Source organism: Mustela nivalis (genome assembly GCF_964662115.1).
Source record: "Mustela nivalis genome assembly, chromosome: X".
In the NCBI taxonomy this organism is placed as follows: domain Eukaryota; kingdom Metazoa; phylum Chordata; class Mammalia; order Carnivora; family Mustelidae; genus Mustela; species Mustela nivalis.
This window is the reverse complement of record NC_139040.1, coordinates 30,965,848-30,981,865: the sequence shown is the minus strand read 5'-3', so window position 1 is coordinate 30,981,865 and position 16,018 is coordinate 30,965,848. Positions and strand designations below refer to the sequence as shown.

Here is a 16,018-nt window from a genome sequence, read left to right as displayed (position 1 = left end):
TCACTTATTGAGATTATATTACTAAGATGAACCATTAATACACTTTACATTAGACTAGAGGCTTATGTGATAATCTAACACATCTCCGTTACTGCAGAAGTTGCCAGGATTTCTTTTCTTCTAGTATCTTGTTACATCTTTGTAATTTGACATTCCTCCCATTTCCTTGTTCTAAGTATGTGGGAAGATGAGGGTGCCTGGGTGGCTCAGTTGGTTAAGTGTCTGCCTGAAGCTCACGTCATGGTCCTGGGGCCTTGAGATGGAGTCCCGTCATTGGACTCCCTGCTCAGCGGGGAGTCTGCTTCTCCCTCCCCCCGGCTCGTGCTCTCTCTTGCTCTCATAAAAATAAATAAACCAAATCTTCAAAAATGATAAATATGTGGGAAGTTGAGAAAATCATAAGGAAGAAGAAAAGTCAGTTCTGATCCACCACCTAGGAAACTAAGGTTCATCGACAGGAAGCACAATCTGAGGTTGAGAATGAATGTCTGTACGTACACACACCACCCGGCGTATGTTCTGGCTGCCTCTTGCTTTATTTCACATCCGGACTACACAATAGACATTGGCAATAATTCTACATTTCTACATTAAGGCCAATATCACTGTAGCCAGTCATGCTCCTACTAGAAGATGACTGGTAGCATAGTATGACAGGAAGATTTCTAATAGGGGCACTTCCTTTCAGTAATAGATTTATCATCTTTAACAGAAAGTATTTTGGAGAAGTGACCTCAACCTATTTAAATATCACTCTGTTATAAACTCAAGAATAGAACGACGGATAGAAAACTTAATCCTTTTTGAAGAGGCAGAAAGAAATAGGGCTGTTCTGAGTACTCTGGTCAAAGACACAAAGTCTTGGGGCACCTGGCAGGCTCAATCAGAAGAGTGTGTGCATCTTGACCTTGGGGTTGTGAGTTCGAGCCCCACGTGGAATGTAGAGATTACTTAAATAAATTAAACTTTGAAGAAGAAACAAACAAAAACCCCATACAAAGTCTAGGTAGACTTGAAAATTTTATACTATTGGCAACCTGATTTTTTGTCTCCCCTAATCCTGCTTTTTTCTTAGGAATAGAACCACGACACTGCACACAGAAGCGCCCTGCTAGACTCAACATTCAAGTTCCCTTGAACCTGGAGTTGACCAAATGATGTAGTTTTAGGCGATGGAACAGAAGCAGAAATCTACTGAGTGGGGCCATCTGATCAAGCCACTGGAATGCCTAACGGATGAATCATCCCTTGAACAAGATTTCTGATTAAAAAAAAATAATAATAACATGAGAATGAGAGATGCATTTTCTACTCTATTCAGTAATTTCATTTCTGCACCAAATTGACTATGTGGAGCACTTATTTCTCGCCTAACAGCTCCTACATTATACCACTTCTCATATCCCTTCACTGATTGCCTTTTGCACTGGCTTGAGCTTTACATTTTCGGGTTCATCTCAAAGGCTTTTCCTGTTCTCATTTTGATCTACTTTGTTGGTTTTGTTCATTGCTTTAGGCCTGGATTCTAACCAACTCTATTTCTTCTTCTTCTTTTTTCCCCCTCCCAACTCTATTTCTTCTAAATCCTTCCATTAAGTAGCCAGATCCTGCAAAATCTTTCCCCCGAACAAGAGCTATTGTCACAATTCATGGCAAGCTGAAACGGATTGATACCGGTTTGGGCCATTTGTAGTCACTGGGCGTCTTTTCTAATGTGCATTTCCATTTGCCTTGAGCACGACTTTCACTTAATTGACAAGCACAATCCTACTGGACATACATTATTATCTCTCTCTCTCTCCCCCACTTACAGAGGATCTAGTATATTGATTGGTACTTGGCATCAGCAAAGTAATTAATGGTAGGGTTTTAGCTGATAAAAAAAAAAGTAGTCTAATCACACATCCTATCAGTGAAAGGGTTTTAAAAGACTTCCAGAGATCATCTTTTCCACGTCTCTGATAGCAAAGACAGGTTTTACTATAGTTCTGTGCTTTCCTTAATGGAAAAATTCTGCTTTGAACTTTGAAATTTCTAGAGTGTCACAGTCTCTCCTTATGTCTAATTCAATCTATTCTGATGGAGTTTCCATTAGTTTCCTCCTATTTCTTTTGGAGTGGAGCTAGCACTTGAATAGCTATTCACTCTTTATGATTATTAAAATTTTCCCATGTAGAAAGATAATGCTGTTCTTCTGTCAGTGAATTAATTGCATTTTTTCCCTAATAGGGGTTATAAGAATCCATCTATATTTTCTCATACAGGAGTAACCTAAGTGTAAGACGGCTATTAACCACCAATAATATAGAAACTATGTAGTAGTTCATCATCCCTCAACTTTTCTTCTTCGAGCTGTATCATTCATATCCTTCAGCTTTTCCTGTCATTAAATATCTACTCTCAACCTCTAGACTGTCTCCATCAAGTACTGTTGTTCTAAGTCAAATCAAGAGTATTTAGTTTTAAAATAGAACACATCTGATTAAAAGTATATACACACACAAGTCCTTATTTTCCATAAGGAAAATGGGATATAGGCTTGTGTCCAAAACCTTGAGAGGGGAAGGGGGCAAGGGATAACGCAAGGGGCAAGACAGTGCTTTTGTCATAGTCTATGAGAGGTAGGAATGGCAATGAATTAATTAGAAAAGTCTAGAAGAAGGTTGGGCAAATTACAGCCCATCAGCCCAATCCAGCATGCTATCTGCTTTCTGTATGGCCCACAAGATAAACATGTGAATGCCTTTTTTAAAAAAGATTTTATTTATTTATTTCACAGAGAGAGAGAGAGAGAGATCACAAGCAGGCAGAAAGGCAGGCAGAGAGAGAGAGAGAGGGAAGCAGGCAGAGAGAGAGAAGGAAGCAGGCTCCCCGCTGAGCAGAGAGCCCGATGTGGGGCTCGATCCCAGGACCCTGAGATCATGACCTGAGCTGAAGGCAGAGGCTTAACCCACTGAGCCACCCAGGCGCCCCAAACATGTGAATGGCTTTTTACCTTTTTTAAAGAGTTGGGGGAAAAAATCAAAGGAAAAATGTTTTGTGACTTATGAAAATCATGTGGAATTCAAATGCTGGTTTTCCTATAGAAAGCTTTATTGGAACACAGCCTCACCCGTTTGTTTATAAACCATCAGTGGCTGTTTTTGCAATATGACAGCAGAGGCAATTCGCTGTGACAAGATCCTATGGCCTAAGACGCTGAAAATATGGACTTTCTGGCCCTTTACAGAATTTCACTGACCCTTATTCTAGAAAGTCACCTTCAGTGACGTGCAATTTCAGTTAGAGACCCTCTTCAATTTGAGAATTACATGCAGGTTGCTTCGTTCACACCAATCATGAAAGATTTGTAGTTGTTCAGGTGATTCTACTAGAGTCCAGAATTGGTCCCAAGAGATGTTGTGGGGCTTACTTATTTTTTTTTTTTTTGAGAGTAGGCAAGGGATGAACCCTGAATCACCACTGGAACCACTGGTGCTTAATGAAGAAAACTGCAAATCCATTAAAGGATATGGGGCAGTTGATAACTTTCAGTCATTTTACTGCACATTTATTTGAAAAAGAAAAACTAACACGTTTTTCTGTAAGTTACTTCATTATCCGAAAGCTTGACTTATTAATAGTTAACAGAAATGAAAGCTATCTGGGCTGTCATATTTCTCTTCCATATAGAAAACCTCAATGGAAGATCAATTTCTTAAATGACAGAAGTTTGAAAGATGCCAGGAATAACGGACTCCTCTTCCACTGAAGTGACAGCTCCTCTAAGCTTCATGTAGTTTCCGACTGTACCTGGTGTCAAAGGAAAGCAGCATTTCTAAGGAATTCTACTGCAGCAATATACCAGGCTCACACAAACATTGATAGGATCTTTTTGATGTACTATGGGCGTAGGTCCATCCATACACACTCCAAGAAGGGCTGTTAAAAGACCAACTGCATTAAAACGATCTAAAATGTCTTGCAAATGCTGCCACTCTTTTCTTTTCAGAATTACGTCTAGGAGATGGTCATTGCATACACGCAGAATAAATAACATACTGGTACTAAATGAACCTAACTAATTTTTTTAAGAGAAGATTTTACTTTTAAGTAATCTCTACACCCAATGTAGGGCTTGAATTTATAACCCCGAGATCAAGAGTTACATCTTCTACCAACTGAGCGGGTCAGGGGCCCTGAATTGTTAAACTGTTAAATGAGTCTCCCATTGATTCCCATTTGCCTGCCACCTCTTCACCCCCATTCTTTATTTACAGATAATAATACGGCAGAGTAATCAGTTAAGATGGGAATGTGAAGTTAATATAACAGATGTTCTTTTTTTAAATATTCTTTTTTTAAAAAAATATTTTATTTATTGGACAGAGAGAGACACAGCGAGAGAGGGAACACAAGCAGAGGGAGTGGGAGAGGGAGAAGCAGGCTTCCCACCGAGCGGAGAGCCTGATGCAGGCCTTGATCCCAGGACCCTGGGATCATGACCTGAGCCCAAGGCAGCTGCTCAACCAACTGAGCCACCCAGGCGTCCCGAGGAGACTGTTTTAAAACAATCTACTTCTTGCTCCCAAGTACGTCTAAAATAGGAGAAAGGCAAAGGAGGTGGGGTGGCCTGATTTCACTGCACTTAAGCCAATCAACTCATTTTCTAAAAACAAATAAACAAACAAATGCTTCCAATATATTTTAACTTAAAATATTTACTACAGACTGGCTTTTGCTGGGTATACTGATTTTAAGGCAAACAGTCATTTTCTACAAAAGCATACTTACTTGTAGATGACAGGAGGTAATTTCAAAGGGAAAGAAATGTCATTGGCCTTTAAATGGAATCAGAGTTGTTTCTTGGTATTGAGGGCTTGTGTCTCTATTACAACCATCTATGTATTTGTGAAACATGCAGTTTACAAATTGAGATAAAAATGGGTCTCTATTTACCATCTGGAGGGGTAATCATTTTTGAGACTATGTAAGTCATTATCCTTAGGTTTAAACTCTGGGAGATTGTGATGGTAAAACCTAAATAGAATGAAATAGTTATTATGAATTAGGACGGGCTCATGAGAAACACGCTTCTCTTGTTCCTTTTTACTTTCAAACTGAGACGCAGAAGGCTATTTTTAATAAGAGATAGAGGGTGTGATTTCTGAAGGTCATAAGCGAGGAAGGCAGCCGCCTGCCCAACGGGGTTGTCTACTTCTTGTTCCCAAATGAGTCGAACATGGCAAGAGCTCAGCAAAAGAAAGCCTCTAGCTTCTTGGTTTTATGTAATGACCGTCCTTGGCCTGAAGATGACAGATTCTCAGAAGAATAAGGCCTCGTTCCACCTATTAATTAGAGGGGATAACATCGCTAAGCAAGCACCGACTGAGAAACTGGAGCTCTTTCTCCTGAGGAAAGCAGGTCTGAAATGGCCAGTCACGGCCAGGACTGACCACCTACCACTTTGTAAACCTGAAGAGATGATCTCCTACTAGTGGTTTTCCTAAGAAAGAGCCAAATCCCTAGTTACAGCTTCTGAATACTTCCAGACATCCCCTAATTTAAAATGGTATCACAACATGAAAATCATGTGTGTGGGTCGAGCGAGGAGACCTGAAATGACAATTTGACGCTAAGGGCACTGGTGCCTCAGATGCTCTGAACAGCCTGATTATTACAATAGATCGGGCAATTTGTGTGGTTCGTGAGGATGACCCTGAGTCCAACCATTTCGAAAGCCCAGTCTTAGGAAAAATACTACTATGACAATAAAGGGGAAAAAAATTGCAGGTAGGAGAGATTAGTAACATTAAGATGCCCCTAACAAGAAAGGGCTTGATCAGGTGGAGAGCGTTAGAGCTGAGAGCAGTTCTTTTTGCCTCCAATAAATAGCTTATTCTTAAACCATTAAGCTACCAAGAAAAAGATTCTGATAATTACTCTTAATTTATCCAGAGCCAAGGCCAATATTTTCCACGTCCCCACTATTACAGAGCCCGGAATACTGGTCAACTATGAGGACTCTTCATCGCAGAATGAAAGAGTGGTGAAAAAAAGAGGCCAAACGATGATGGTAATGACAGAAATGGAAGGCGTGACAGAAAATGCGGTCTTCCTGACTTCTTTTTGGACAGCTATCTTATTCCAATTTCATCTAAAATAACAAAATTAGAGTTCATTTATGTAGCCAAAGTACTGCTCTATGTTAACTGCACTTGAGACCAATCTTTGATTAGGGAGACAAAAACATGGCCATCTAATAAAGCTTACCAGAGCAGTTTACGGTGAAGAAAATTGTTCAGTATTTCACTGAGAGAATGATTTTTTTAAGATTTTATTTTTCATTTATTTATTTGAGAGAGAGAGAGAGCAAGAATGTGTGAGTTGGGGGGGACAGCGGAAGAACAGAGAGAGAGGGACAAGCAGACTCCGTGATGAGCATGAAGCCTGACCTAGGACCCGATCTTGTGACCTGGAGATCATGACCTGAGCTGAAATCAAGAGTCAGACGCTTAACCGACTGAGCCACCCGGACACCCCAAGAGAGAATGATTCTTAAAACTAATACTCACAGATCACATTACTCATGGTAAATACATTTGGGATAATAATTGAACTTTGTACATTTAATCGACAAAGAAAATTATCTTTCTATGTGGTCTAGGTTCTAGGATAGGGTAAAAGATTATGTAAAAGAAGAAAAGATAATAGTCCTCTGTAAGGAAGGATTTTAACCTGTACAGTAAAATATTATGTGGGCTTTTAAAAATGGAAAATAAGGAAACATGCCAGACTTCTGTCCAAGATTCTATTAGAATTTAAATGAGCAGAGTATACTTTGTAGTTACACTGTCAAGATGAAAGCCATACACACTGCCAAATAAAATATTCTGCAACATACTGATGTATTCCTAAGATATCATTTGTACCCTCGCCAAAAATATAAATCTGGATTAGGCATACGGATTGTCTCTGATATTTCCTGAACAGAACAGTTTAAATGAAACCCTAGCTACATTTTTGTCTTTAATTTTCTAGAGCTGCTTATTTTATGGTTTAATGAGAATTTGGGGGTAAAGAAATTAGCCTCTCTGTTTAACATAAATGCACACACTTACGCAGTTCACCAGCTGCATTTCGCCCACCGACTGCGTACAGATATCCTTTGAGGGCACTTAGGTGGAAAAAGGTGCGCTTTTCATTTAAAGATGCGACCTGCATCCATTTATTGTAGCGAGGATCAAATCTGAAGACCGTATCGACTGCCGTTTTTCCTTTTGTGTCATAATTGCTCTGTCCGCCGACGACATAGAGGAAATTTCCAATGACAGCAATGCCATGCTGGTACCGTGGGGCATCCATGGGGGCTAACGATTTCCATTCATGGGCCTTTTCATCATACATGCGCAATTCCTTGCTGACAACCAGCTGCTGCCTCAGAACTCCTCCGAGTGTGACCAAATGAGTGGTGTCAGAGCGAATGGCAGTCCTGTCTGACTGCATCACTGGCTGCATGTATGGCATCATTTGGTAATTGCTGGCTTCCAAAAGGAGATTCACACAGGTATTGTCAGTTCTCATGAAATCCACGGTTTGCACATAATTGATGAGCTCCTGCGGTGTCATCAATGGAAATCGTATGTTCTTCATTAATTTGGCAGCAAAGTCCATCCGAGGCTCTTCTAGGCGTAGCCAGCGACAGGTAGCCTTAAAGAGCTCAAGTTCAGTGCAGTGCTTAAGGCTATTACTGGAAAGCACAAAGGCAAGACGCTCAAAAGGGAGCTTCAAGAACTCCCCAGTGCTCAGCAATGCGGGAAAATTCTTCAAGACAAAACTGTTGACATATTTATCCACTTCTGTCAGATTGTAGGTGTTGGCAATCCGACCAACTTCGACACAATTGTCTAAAGTGACCTATTAAACCAATAAGAAAAATTAAAATGCTACCAAGTTCATGACACTCCCAGTCTGGATAACATAAATACCTGTTCTAGAAGAAGAGTAAACTAAGCTTTTTACTGTCCATATAGATGCCAATCAAAATTCTTATCTAAATACATTAATAATCTAAAGAGAATTCACAAACCACCTTTACCTAGTCCCATAGAAGGGTAACTAAAAGAAAATTATCTACATCACATCAACAAGAGAAAGGATAAAAACTCTGTAATCCTTTCAACAGATGTAGAAAAAAGCATCTGACAAAGTATAACATCCATTCCTGATAAAAACCCTCAACAAAGTATCTTTAGAGGGAACAGACCTCAGGCATAATAAAGGCCATATATGAAAAACCCACAGCTAACAACACACTCAATGGGGAAAAATGGAGAGCTTCTCCTCTGAGATCAAGAACAAGACAAGGATGTCTATTCTCACCACTTTTATTCAACATGGTAATTGAAGTCCTAGCCACAGCAATCAGACAAGAAAAAGAAATAAAAGACATCCAAACTGGCAAGGAAGAAGTAAAACTATCAATATATGCAGGTGATGTGATATTACATATAGAAAACCCTAAAGACTCTACCAAAAAACTACTAGCACTGATAAATGAACTCAGTAAGGTCACAGGATACAAAATCAATAAATGGAAACTCATCGCATTTCTATATACTAACAATGAAGTAGCAAAATAAGAAATTAAGAAAATCTCATTTACAATTATACCAAAAATGATAGAATATCTAGAAATAAACCTAACCAAGGAGGTAAAAGACCTGTACTCTGAAAACTATAAAACATTGGTGACAAAAAATTGAAGATGACATAAACAAATGGAAAGATATTCCATGTTCATGGACTGCAAGAATAAATATTGTTAAAAAGGCCATACTACCCAAAGCAATCTACACATTTACCAAAAACCCTATCAAAATACCAATAGCATTTTTCACAGAACTAAAACAATCCTAAAATTTGTATGGAACCACAAAAGACCCTGAATAGCCAAAGCAATCTTGAAAAAGAAAAGCAAAGCTGGAGATATCACAAGTCCAGACTTCAAGTTATATTACAAAGCTGTAGTAATCAACGCAGTATGGTACTGGCACAAAAAGAGATACATAGTTCAAGAGAACATTAGAGAAAACCCAGAAATAAACCCATTATTATATAGTCTATTAATCCTTGACAAAGGAACAAGAACATGCAGTGGGAAAATGACAGTCTACAAATGGTGTAGGGAGAACTGGAAAGCTGCATGCAAAAGAATGAAACTAGACCACTTTCATACACCAGACACAAAAGTAAACTAAAAATGGATTAAAGGCCTAAAAGTGAGACCTGAAATCATACAAATTCTAGAAAGAGAGCACAGGCAGTAGTTTCTCTGACATCAAATGTAGCAACATTTTTCTAGAGATATCTCCTGAGGCAAGGGAAAACACAAGCAAAAAATAAACTATTGGGACTATGTCAAAATAAAAACTCCTGCACAGCAAAGGAAATAGTCAACAAAACAAAAAGACATGGGAGAAGATGTTTGCAAATAACATATCCAAAAAAGCATTAGTATCCAAAATATATAGTAATTTATTCAACATGACACCAAGAAGACACAATAATCTGATTATAATATGGGCAGGGCAGAAGACAGGAACAGACATTTCTCTAGATAAGGCACTCAGATGGCCAAAAGACACATGAAAAGATGCTCAGCATCATGAATCATCAGGGAAATGCAAATCAAAAATCACCATGAGACATCACCTCACACCTGTCAGAATGGGCTAAAATCAAAAGCAGGAGAAATAAGTGTTGACAAGGACACGGCGTAAAAAGGAACACTCATGCACTGTGGGTGGGAATGCAAATTGGTGTAGCCACTGTGGAAAACAGTATGGAGTTCCTCAGAAAAGTAAAAACAGAACTGTCTTATGATCCAGTAATTGCACTACTGGGTATTTACCCAAGAAATACAAAAAATACCAGCTTGAAAGGATACATGCACCCCTATGTTTATTGCACCATTATTTACAATAGCCAAACTATGGAAGGAGCCCAGGTGTCTGCCAATAGATGAACAGATAAAGATGTGGTACACACACACACACAGAGGAATATTATTTAGTCATAAAAATGAATGGAATTTTGCCATTTGCAACAACATGGATGGATCTAAAGTGTATAATGGCAAGCGAAGTAAGTCAGAGAAAGACAAATACCATACGATTTCACTTATATGTGGAATTTAAGAAAGAAAACAAGTGAACAAAGAAAAAAGAGACAAAACAAAAAAACAGATTCTTAACTACAGAGAACGAACAGATGGTTACCAGGAGGGAGGTGGCTGGGAGAATGGGGGAAACAGGTGAAGGGGATTAAGAGTATACTTATCTTGATGAGCACTGAGTAATGTACAGAATTCCTGACTCAGTATATTCTACACCTGAAACTTACATAACACTGTATGTTAACTATATTGGAATTAAAATTAAAAAAATATAAGTGGACAACAAATATTTACTGAATATTGAAGAACTTAAAAAGTATCAAAATCAGTAATCAGAAGTTACCCTAAGAAACAATGTTGTAACTTGATTATGGCCAAAATAATTCCTTTTCTCTTCTTGAAAAATGTATGTTCCCTCTCAAAAAAAAAATAGTAAATGAAATTCTGGCTAGATGGAAATTTTGGAAAAACAGAGGATTATTCTATTGTGGTTCACCTTAATCTACTTCTCAGTCATGATTCTTGAAAGGTACATTGCTAGCAGAACGGCAAATAGAAAACCTCTTATACGGGATCTCTAGATCACTCTTTCATGTAAACAGTCATAGTTCATTACTGTAATGCATTTTGATTCCTTCAAAAGTTATTGTTTCCAATGAAGGGAGTTTAATAAGGCAATTATTCCTAGGGTGGAGTTATTTTCACATTATTGATGTGGCAATACAAGGAAAGGAATCACTTCCGTGAGGATTGGAACAGGTGTATCTCCACCAAACTTAACTCATGGCACAGTTAATTTCTGGCATCTATGATGATGGCTTGCCACAGTTTCCCTTGGCCATTCTCCTACTCCCAGCAAAACTAGCTCTGCCTGGAGTCAAAATGAGCCTAGAAAAGTCTCCCCTGCACAGAGGACAATGCAGCAAAAATGGAAAAGAGGAAAAGAGGACCAGTGATGGAGAGGCCCTTTCTTTCTGATGCTTTCATGACTGGTCAAAAGTAAAAACAGGAAAATCATATCAGCAAATATTATGTGGCACAACTCATGGAAGCAGGGCTACCATACAAGTACCTGTGTGTATACAAACACACGAGCAGGTCACAGGCAAAGGACTCAACTCTTTTCTCTTAATTTTCTCAGTGTGTGTGTTCACATATGTCACGAAAACTTCACGGACGCAACTGAATCGTTAACAGGTTGGCCGGTGATTAAGAGAAAAACTGGCTACTCCTTCTATTATCCTTTTATTTAAAAGCTGAAATGAGACTAAAATAATTACTCCTCCGCATAAAATATCAGCCCAGGTAAGACAGATCATCACTGAACGCTCTAAGGTCACAGCACACACACACACGGCTATTTTCATAGATTGATTACTCAGGAAGAATTTGAACAATTTTAAGCATCTGATCTGCTTTATGGGAACTGCCAAAAAATTTTAATTGCTTTGTATCCTTAACAGCTATATATTAAAAAGCCAGCCAAAATAGAACTGCAACACAAAAGAAGTAGGAAAAATAAATGAATTTAGGAGACTTTTGAAATACACAGTTTCACTCCGTTCAGTACCTTGCTTTTCCAATGCAGTTTAATAAAAAAAATACATTTCAATCCAATTTTAGGCGTGGCACGTTGGCGTCTCATAAAAGTTTGCATCGTATAAATGAGGTTACAGTCCATCCCCAGGTGCCCAAATCACCTCAGGTGGCAGGAATTAGTGACTTTCTGAAGCACGAAAGATGGAGCCCTTCCCCCAGAACAAGTGTAATTTGCACTTTGGAACCCACTGACTAGTAGGAATCAGCAAAAGCTGATGAGAACACAAAAATAATTATTCCCAGGTATGCAGATTCTCACCATTAGGGATATGATTGCCAATAAAAAACACAAAAAATAGGAACTTCAAATAGGCAAAATGATACCGTCAGTCGCTGGTCACCAAATATAAGTCCCAATTTGTAGCATATAAAATGAACAGAGAGAAAAAACTAAAAACCAAACTGTATAATTTAGAAATGTGATTAAGATATTTAGTTCCTTCCCCTTCTCCCCCTTCAACTTCATCCAATAAGAAAATAATTAATAAAATAACAATATTAAAAAAAACCTACCTTTGATTTAAGGGCATTTGGAAAATATCCTCTATATATCGGTATCCTCAGAGACATATACACAAAACTACAAAAGACCTTGACAGACCTCCTAGTATATCCAGATAGCTGCCTACTCTTTTCTTAAAAACCATCAGAGAAAGGTATTTTATAACCTTCGTCTTCTTGACAGAAGGACTAGCATTTTCTATACCCCATGTACAACAGCTATCACACTGTGGGTAAATAACGAAGGTTAAACACTCTAATTATCAGCAATATAAAAATTAAGATGTGAAGAGAGATACAACTAAAAATAGAATGCATTCTGAATTAGTATAAAATATTACTAGACCCTTAATTTTTAAAAATGAAACCCAGATAAAAACTATGTAATAGCAAATTAGTTGTTTATGAAGTTCGTGTTATCAAAGCTAAAACAATTAATCATAGATTATAGGGATTATAGAAGCAAAAAGTCTAGAATAACAGTTAACAATATAAGCAGATCAAAATGATGGGATAATGGTAAACGATTTTGGAAAAATATGCAATTATTCAATTATGGCTCATTTTCATCCACCTCTCAGTCATGACTTGAAAGTGCTTCAGTTAACATATACCCAAATATTTAGCCTAGATAGTATTCAATAATGGATATGTGCAGTAATGTAACATTTAATGAAATTCATGTATATATTAGAATACATTACATTTTGAAATATAAAATATCAAGTTTAAAGCTTATTAAAAAAAAGCTCATAAGTGGAAAGAACTCTAATTTCATCTGAATATATAACCTGGCCAAAATTCCAAAGAAGAGAGATTCTAGACATGAATTCAAATATACATTAGTGTTTTAAAGGATAGAGAAGTAAAAAAGGACGAAATTTCTCAACCACTTATGAGAACCAATAAAATTGTTCTTAAAATAATCAAGTGCATATCTAAGTTTCCTCTATATAAAATATTATAAATTATTCTATTGTAATCAAACCACCTTCCTAGGTCACCCTAAAGGCAGTTCCAGGCATCATAATTTTCAAAGTGGTGTTCTCATGAACACACTGTTACTACTCATTGCTGCTATATTAAATTGTTCAAATCACACTCAATGCACCCAAACATTTTATTACCATCACATGATATTTTAATGACAGGTTTCATCAGCAATCTGCAATGTTATTTTGTTGAAGATCACTGTGTTCTACAAATAAGCTTCCACTTAGGAGAAAAGCAAAAACAAAAATGAGTATCTGCTTCTATACCTTCAAGGAAAATGCAAAGACTAAGCAGTTAGTTGGCAAATTTGAGGGGACTCCTCAGATGGTCAATGCACCAAATTCTCCTTGGTGGCATCAAGTTTATTAAGATGGGAGCCTGACATCAAGAACAACCGATGCAGAGAGAGACAAAGCATGTCCATAGACTGGGAAGAAATCAAATAAGCTACTTTGGGGAAGGGGGAGCAGATGATGGAAGAGGCATCTTGTCCCGGGCCTCCTTCCACAGGTGGGAACATCACAGGACACAGGGAAGGGACCTTCTGGTAAGAAGAACAAAAAGACGATTAAAAATCAGAAACTTCCTGTCTCAGGCTTTGTGTCTCTTCACATTCTAACTGCTGTCTGAGGGGAATACTGATGGTGTGTCTCCAGCTTGGGGGTCCAATTGTCTTACCGCTTTGCACTTCGAGTGCACATCCCTTCTTGGATACACTATTACATATTATAATGGTCATGGGAGAATGGATTGGTTTGAGCCTAGGTTGGGCCTCTGCCTCCCCTACAGAGTCCCACATGGCAGATGGGAAAGGATGCAGTGATTCTAGTTACAAGGAGGAATAATATTTAGAATATTTAACAACCAGCACTGTCTGGTACCAGCTAGTGAGAACAGATGCTCAACCATAGACAACCAGTATCTGGGTGTGACTGGCTGAACATCTGCCTTGACAATGAACTCTAGAATGGTGTGGTTGGGGGAGGGGAAGAACAGTTTTGATTCATTGTAAAATTATCTATAGCAGTTTTCCTCTGATTTGCATTAAACCTTCCCAAAGGCAAAAAAAAAAAAAAAGATCTGAAAAGACATGTTTGTTAATTTTTATGGGAAAATCCAATTTAGATCAAACAAGAAATATGAAATATAATTACTATATAGGAAATTCTGACATCAAGAAGAACATTCCCAAAGCTTGCTGTTAATACCATCACTGAATAGCAAAAGAAACTGTCTTTTCCAATAATATCGTCTGCTCGCCTTCATTTTTCCCTTGAGAGAACTCCTTTTTTCTCTGCCTTTTGCCTCTCCTACATATTCATCTCCTTTCTTTTCTTTTTATTTTAAAGATTTATTTATTTTATTTGAGAGAGAGAGAATGGGTGGGGAGGGGCAGAGGGAAATGGAGAGGGAGAGAGAAAATGTCCAGCAGACTCCCTGCTGAGCATGGAACCCGATGTGGGTCTTGATCTGGTGACCTGAGCTGAAACCAAGAGTGGAACTCTTAACTGACTGAGCCACCCAGCCGCCCCTCACCTTTTTTGTTTTCCACTGTCACTAATTCTTTACTATCCTCGGTCGCCTCAATAAATTTTCTCTACATTTCATTGTGACTTCCCACCCCAGTCAGTGATAATAAATATACGAGGGGAAGCAATGTTATACACGCATCAAGGAAAAAACACCATACAACTTTAAAAAGGATTGAGTTTAAAGAAAGTCTAAAGCACAATGGCATCTTCATTCTCTGATTAAATATGCTTTTATATAAAAAGAAAATGGTTTCTTGCTCACCTTCCTTCTGGTTTGCTTATTCTGGATAACTGTATATTTAAATTATAATATTTCACTTCAATGACAAATGTCCTCGTTAAGCAACCTCATATTAAAAATTGGGGTTTGTGGACTAGCCTGTAATCCTCTGTAACAGTAATTCCTTGGGGCAAATGCTAGATGTTACAAGTTCCAAAATGCTAGATGTTACAAGTTCCAAATAGCAGACAAACGATAAACAAAAAATTTAACCACAACCTGTTTGTAAAGCAGGGAATGGCTACACAGTACTTAGCATGCTGTAGTTATACAATGTCATAAAGACAAAAACAAATGCAATTTTTAGGCCTGTAACTAAATGAAGGTCATTTTCCATCATCTCCATGAGATGGGAGAGCAAATGTTTTCCGTTGAACAGATAATTTTACCTACTCTGCCTTACATCCTTTGCTGTTATCCCTTTGTATCCATTTCATAGTCCTCTTTTCTACAACTGGCAAGAAAGAAACATAGCAAGAACAAAAGCGCCAGATTCCATAAACTATAATACTAATTAACACCTTAAGAGAAAAGCATTACTGCAAAAGATGGCAAATTTGGGAGGGGAGGGCTTCTTGTTCTACGGAACCTGATGTTCTGTTCTAGAACACTGGTGCTTCTACCTCACCAAAGGTGAGCGTGGCTTTATCATCGTATTTAAAGTTATCATTCAAGGGGCGCCTGGGTGGCTCGGTGGGTTAAGCATCCAACTCTTGATTTCAGCTCAGGTCATGATCTCAGGGTCATGGGATCGAGTCCTGAGTGGGGTTCTGCGCTCAGCAGGGAGTCTGCTGAAGATTCTCTCCCTCTCCCTCTGCTCTTCCCCTGGCCATTTGCACTCTCTCCCTCTCTCACATAAATAAATCTTGAACGTTGTCATTCAGAACCACCATAAAAATGCTTTGTGAGTTATTTGCCGAGTCACATTTTCACCTACACAAATGATTAAGAATGGTG

General features: G+C 38.3%; 1 protein-coding gene across 7 annotated transcripts in view; it reads right to left on the bottom strand.

The window, feature by feature from the left end:
- KLHL13 (kelch like family member 13) overlaps positions 1-16,018 on the bottom strand; it is a 200,694-nt gene that overhangs the window by 3,461 nt on the left and 181,215 nt on the right. For all 7 annotated transcript variants that reach the window (XM_082716335.1, XM_082716339.1, XM_082716340.1 and 4 more), the window contains one exon: positions 7,101-7,896. In XM_082716335.1, coding sequence (XP_082572461.1) covers positions 7,101-7,896 — 796 coding nt within the window. The remainder of the gene's footprint in view (positions 1-7,100; positions 7,897-16,018) is intronic.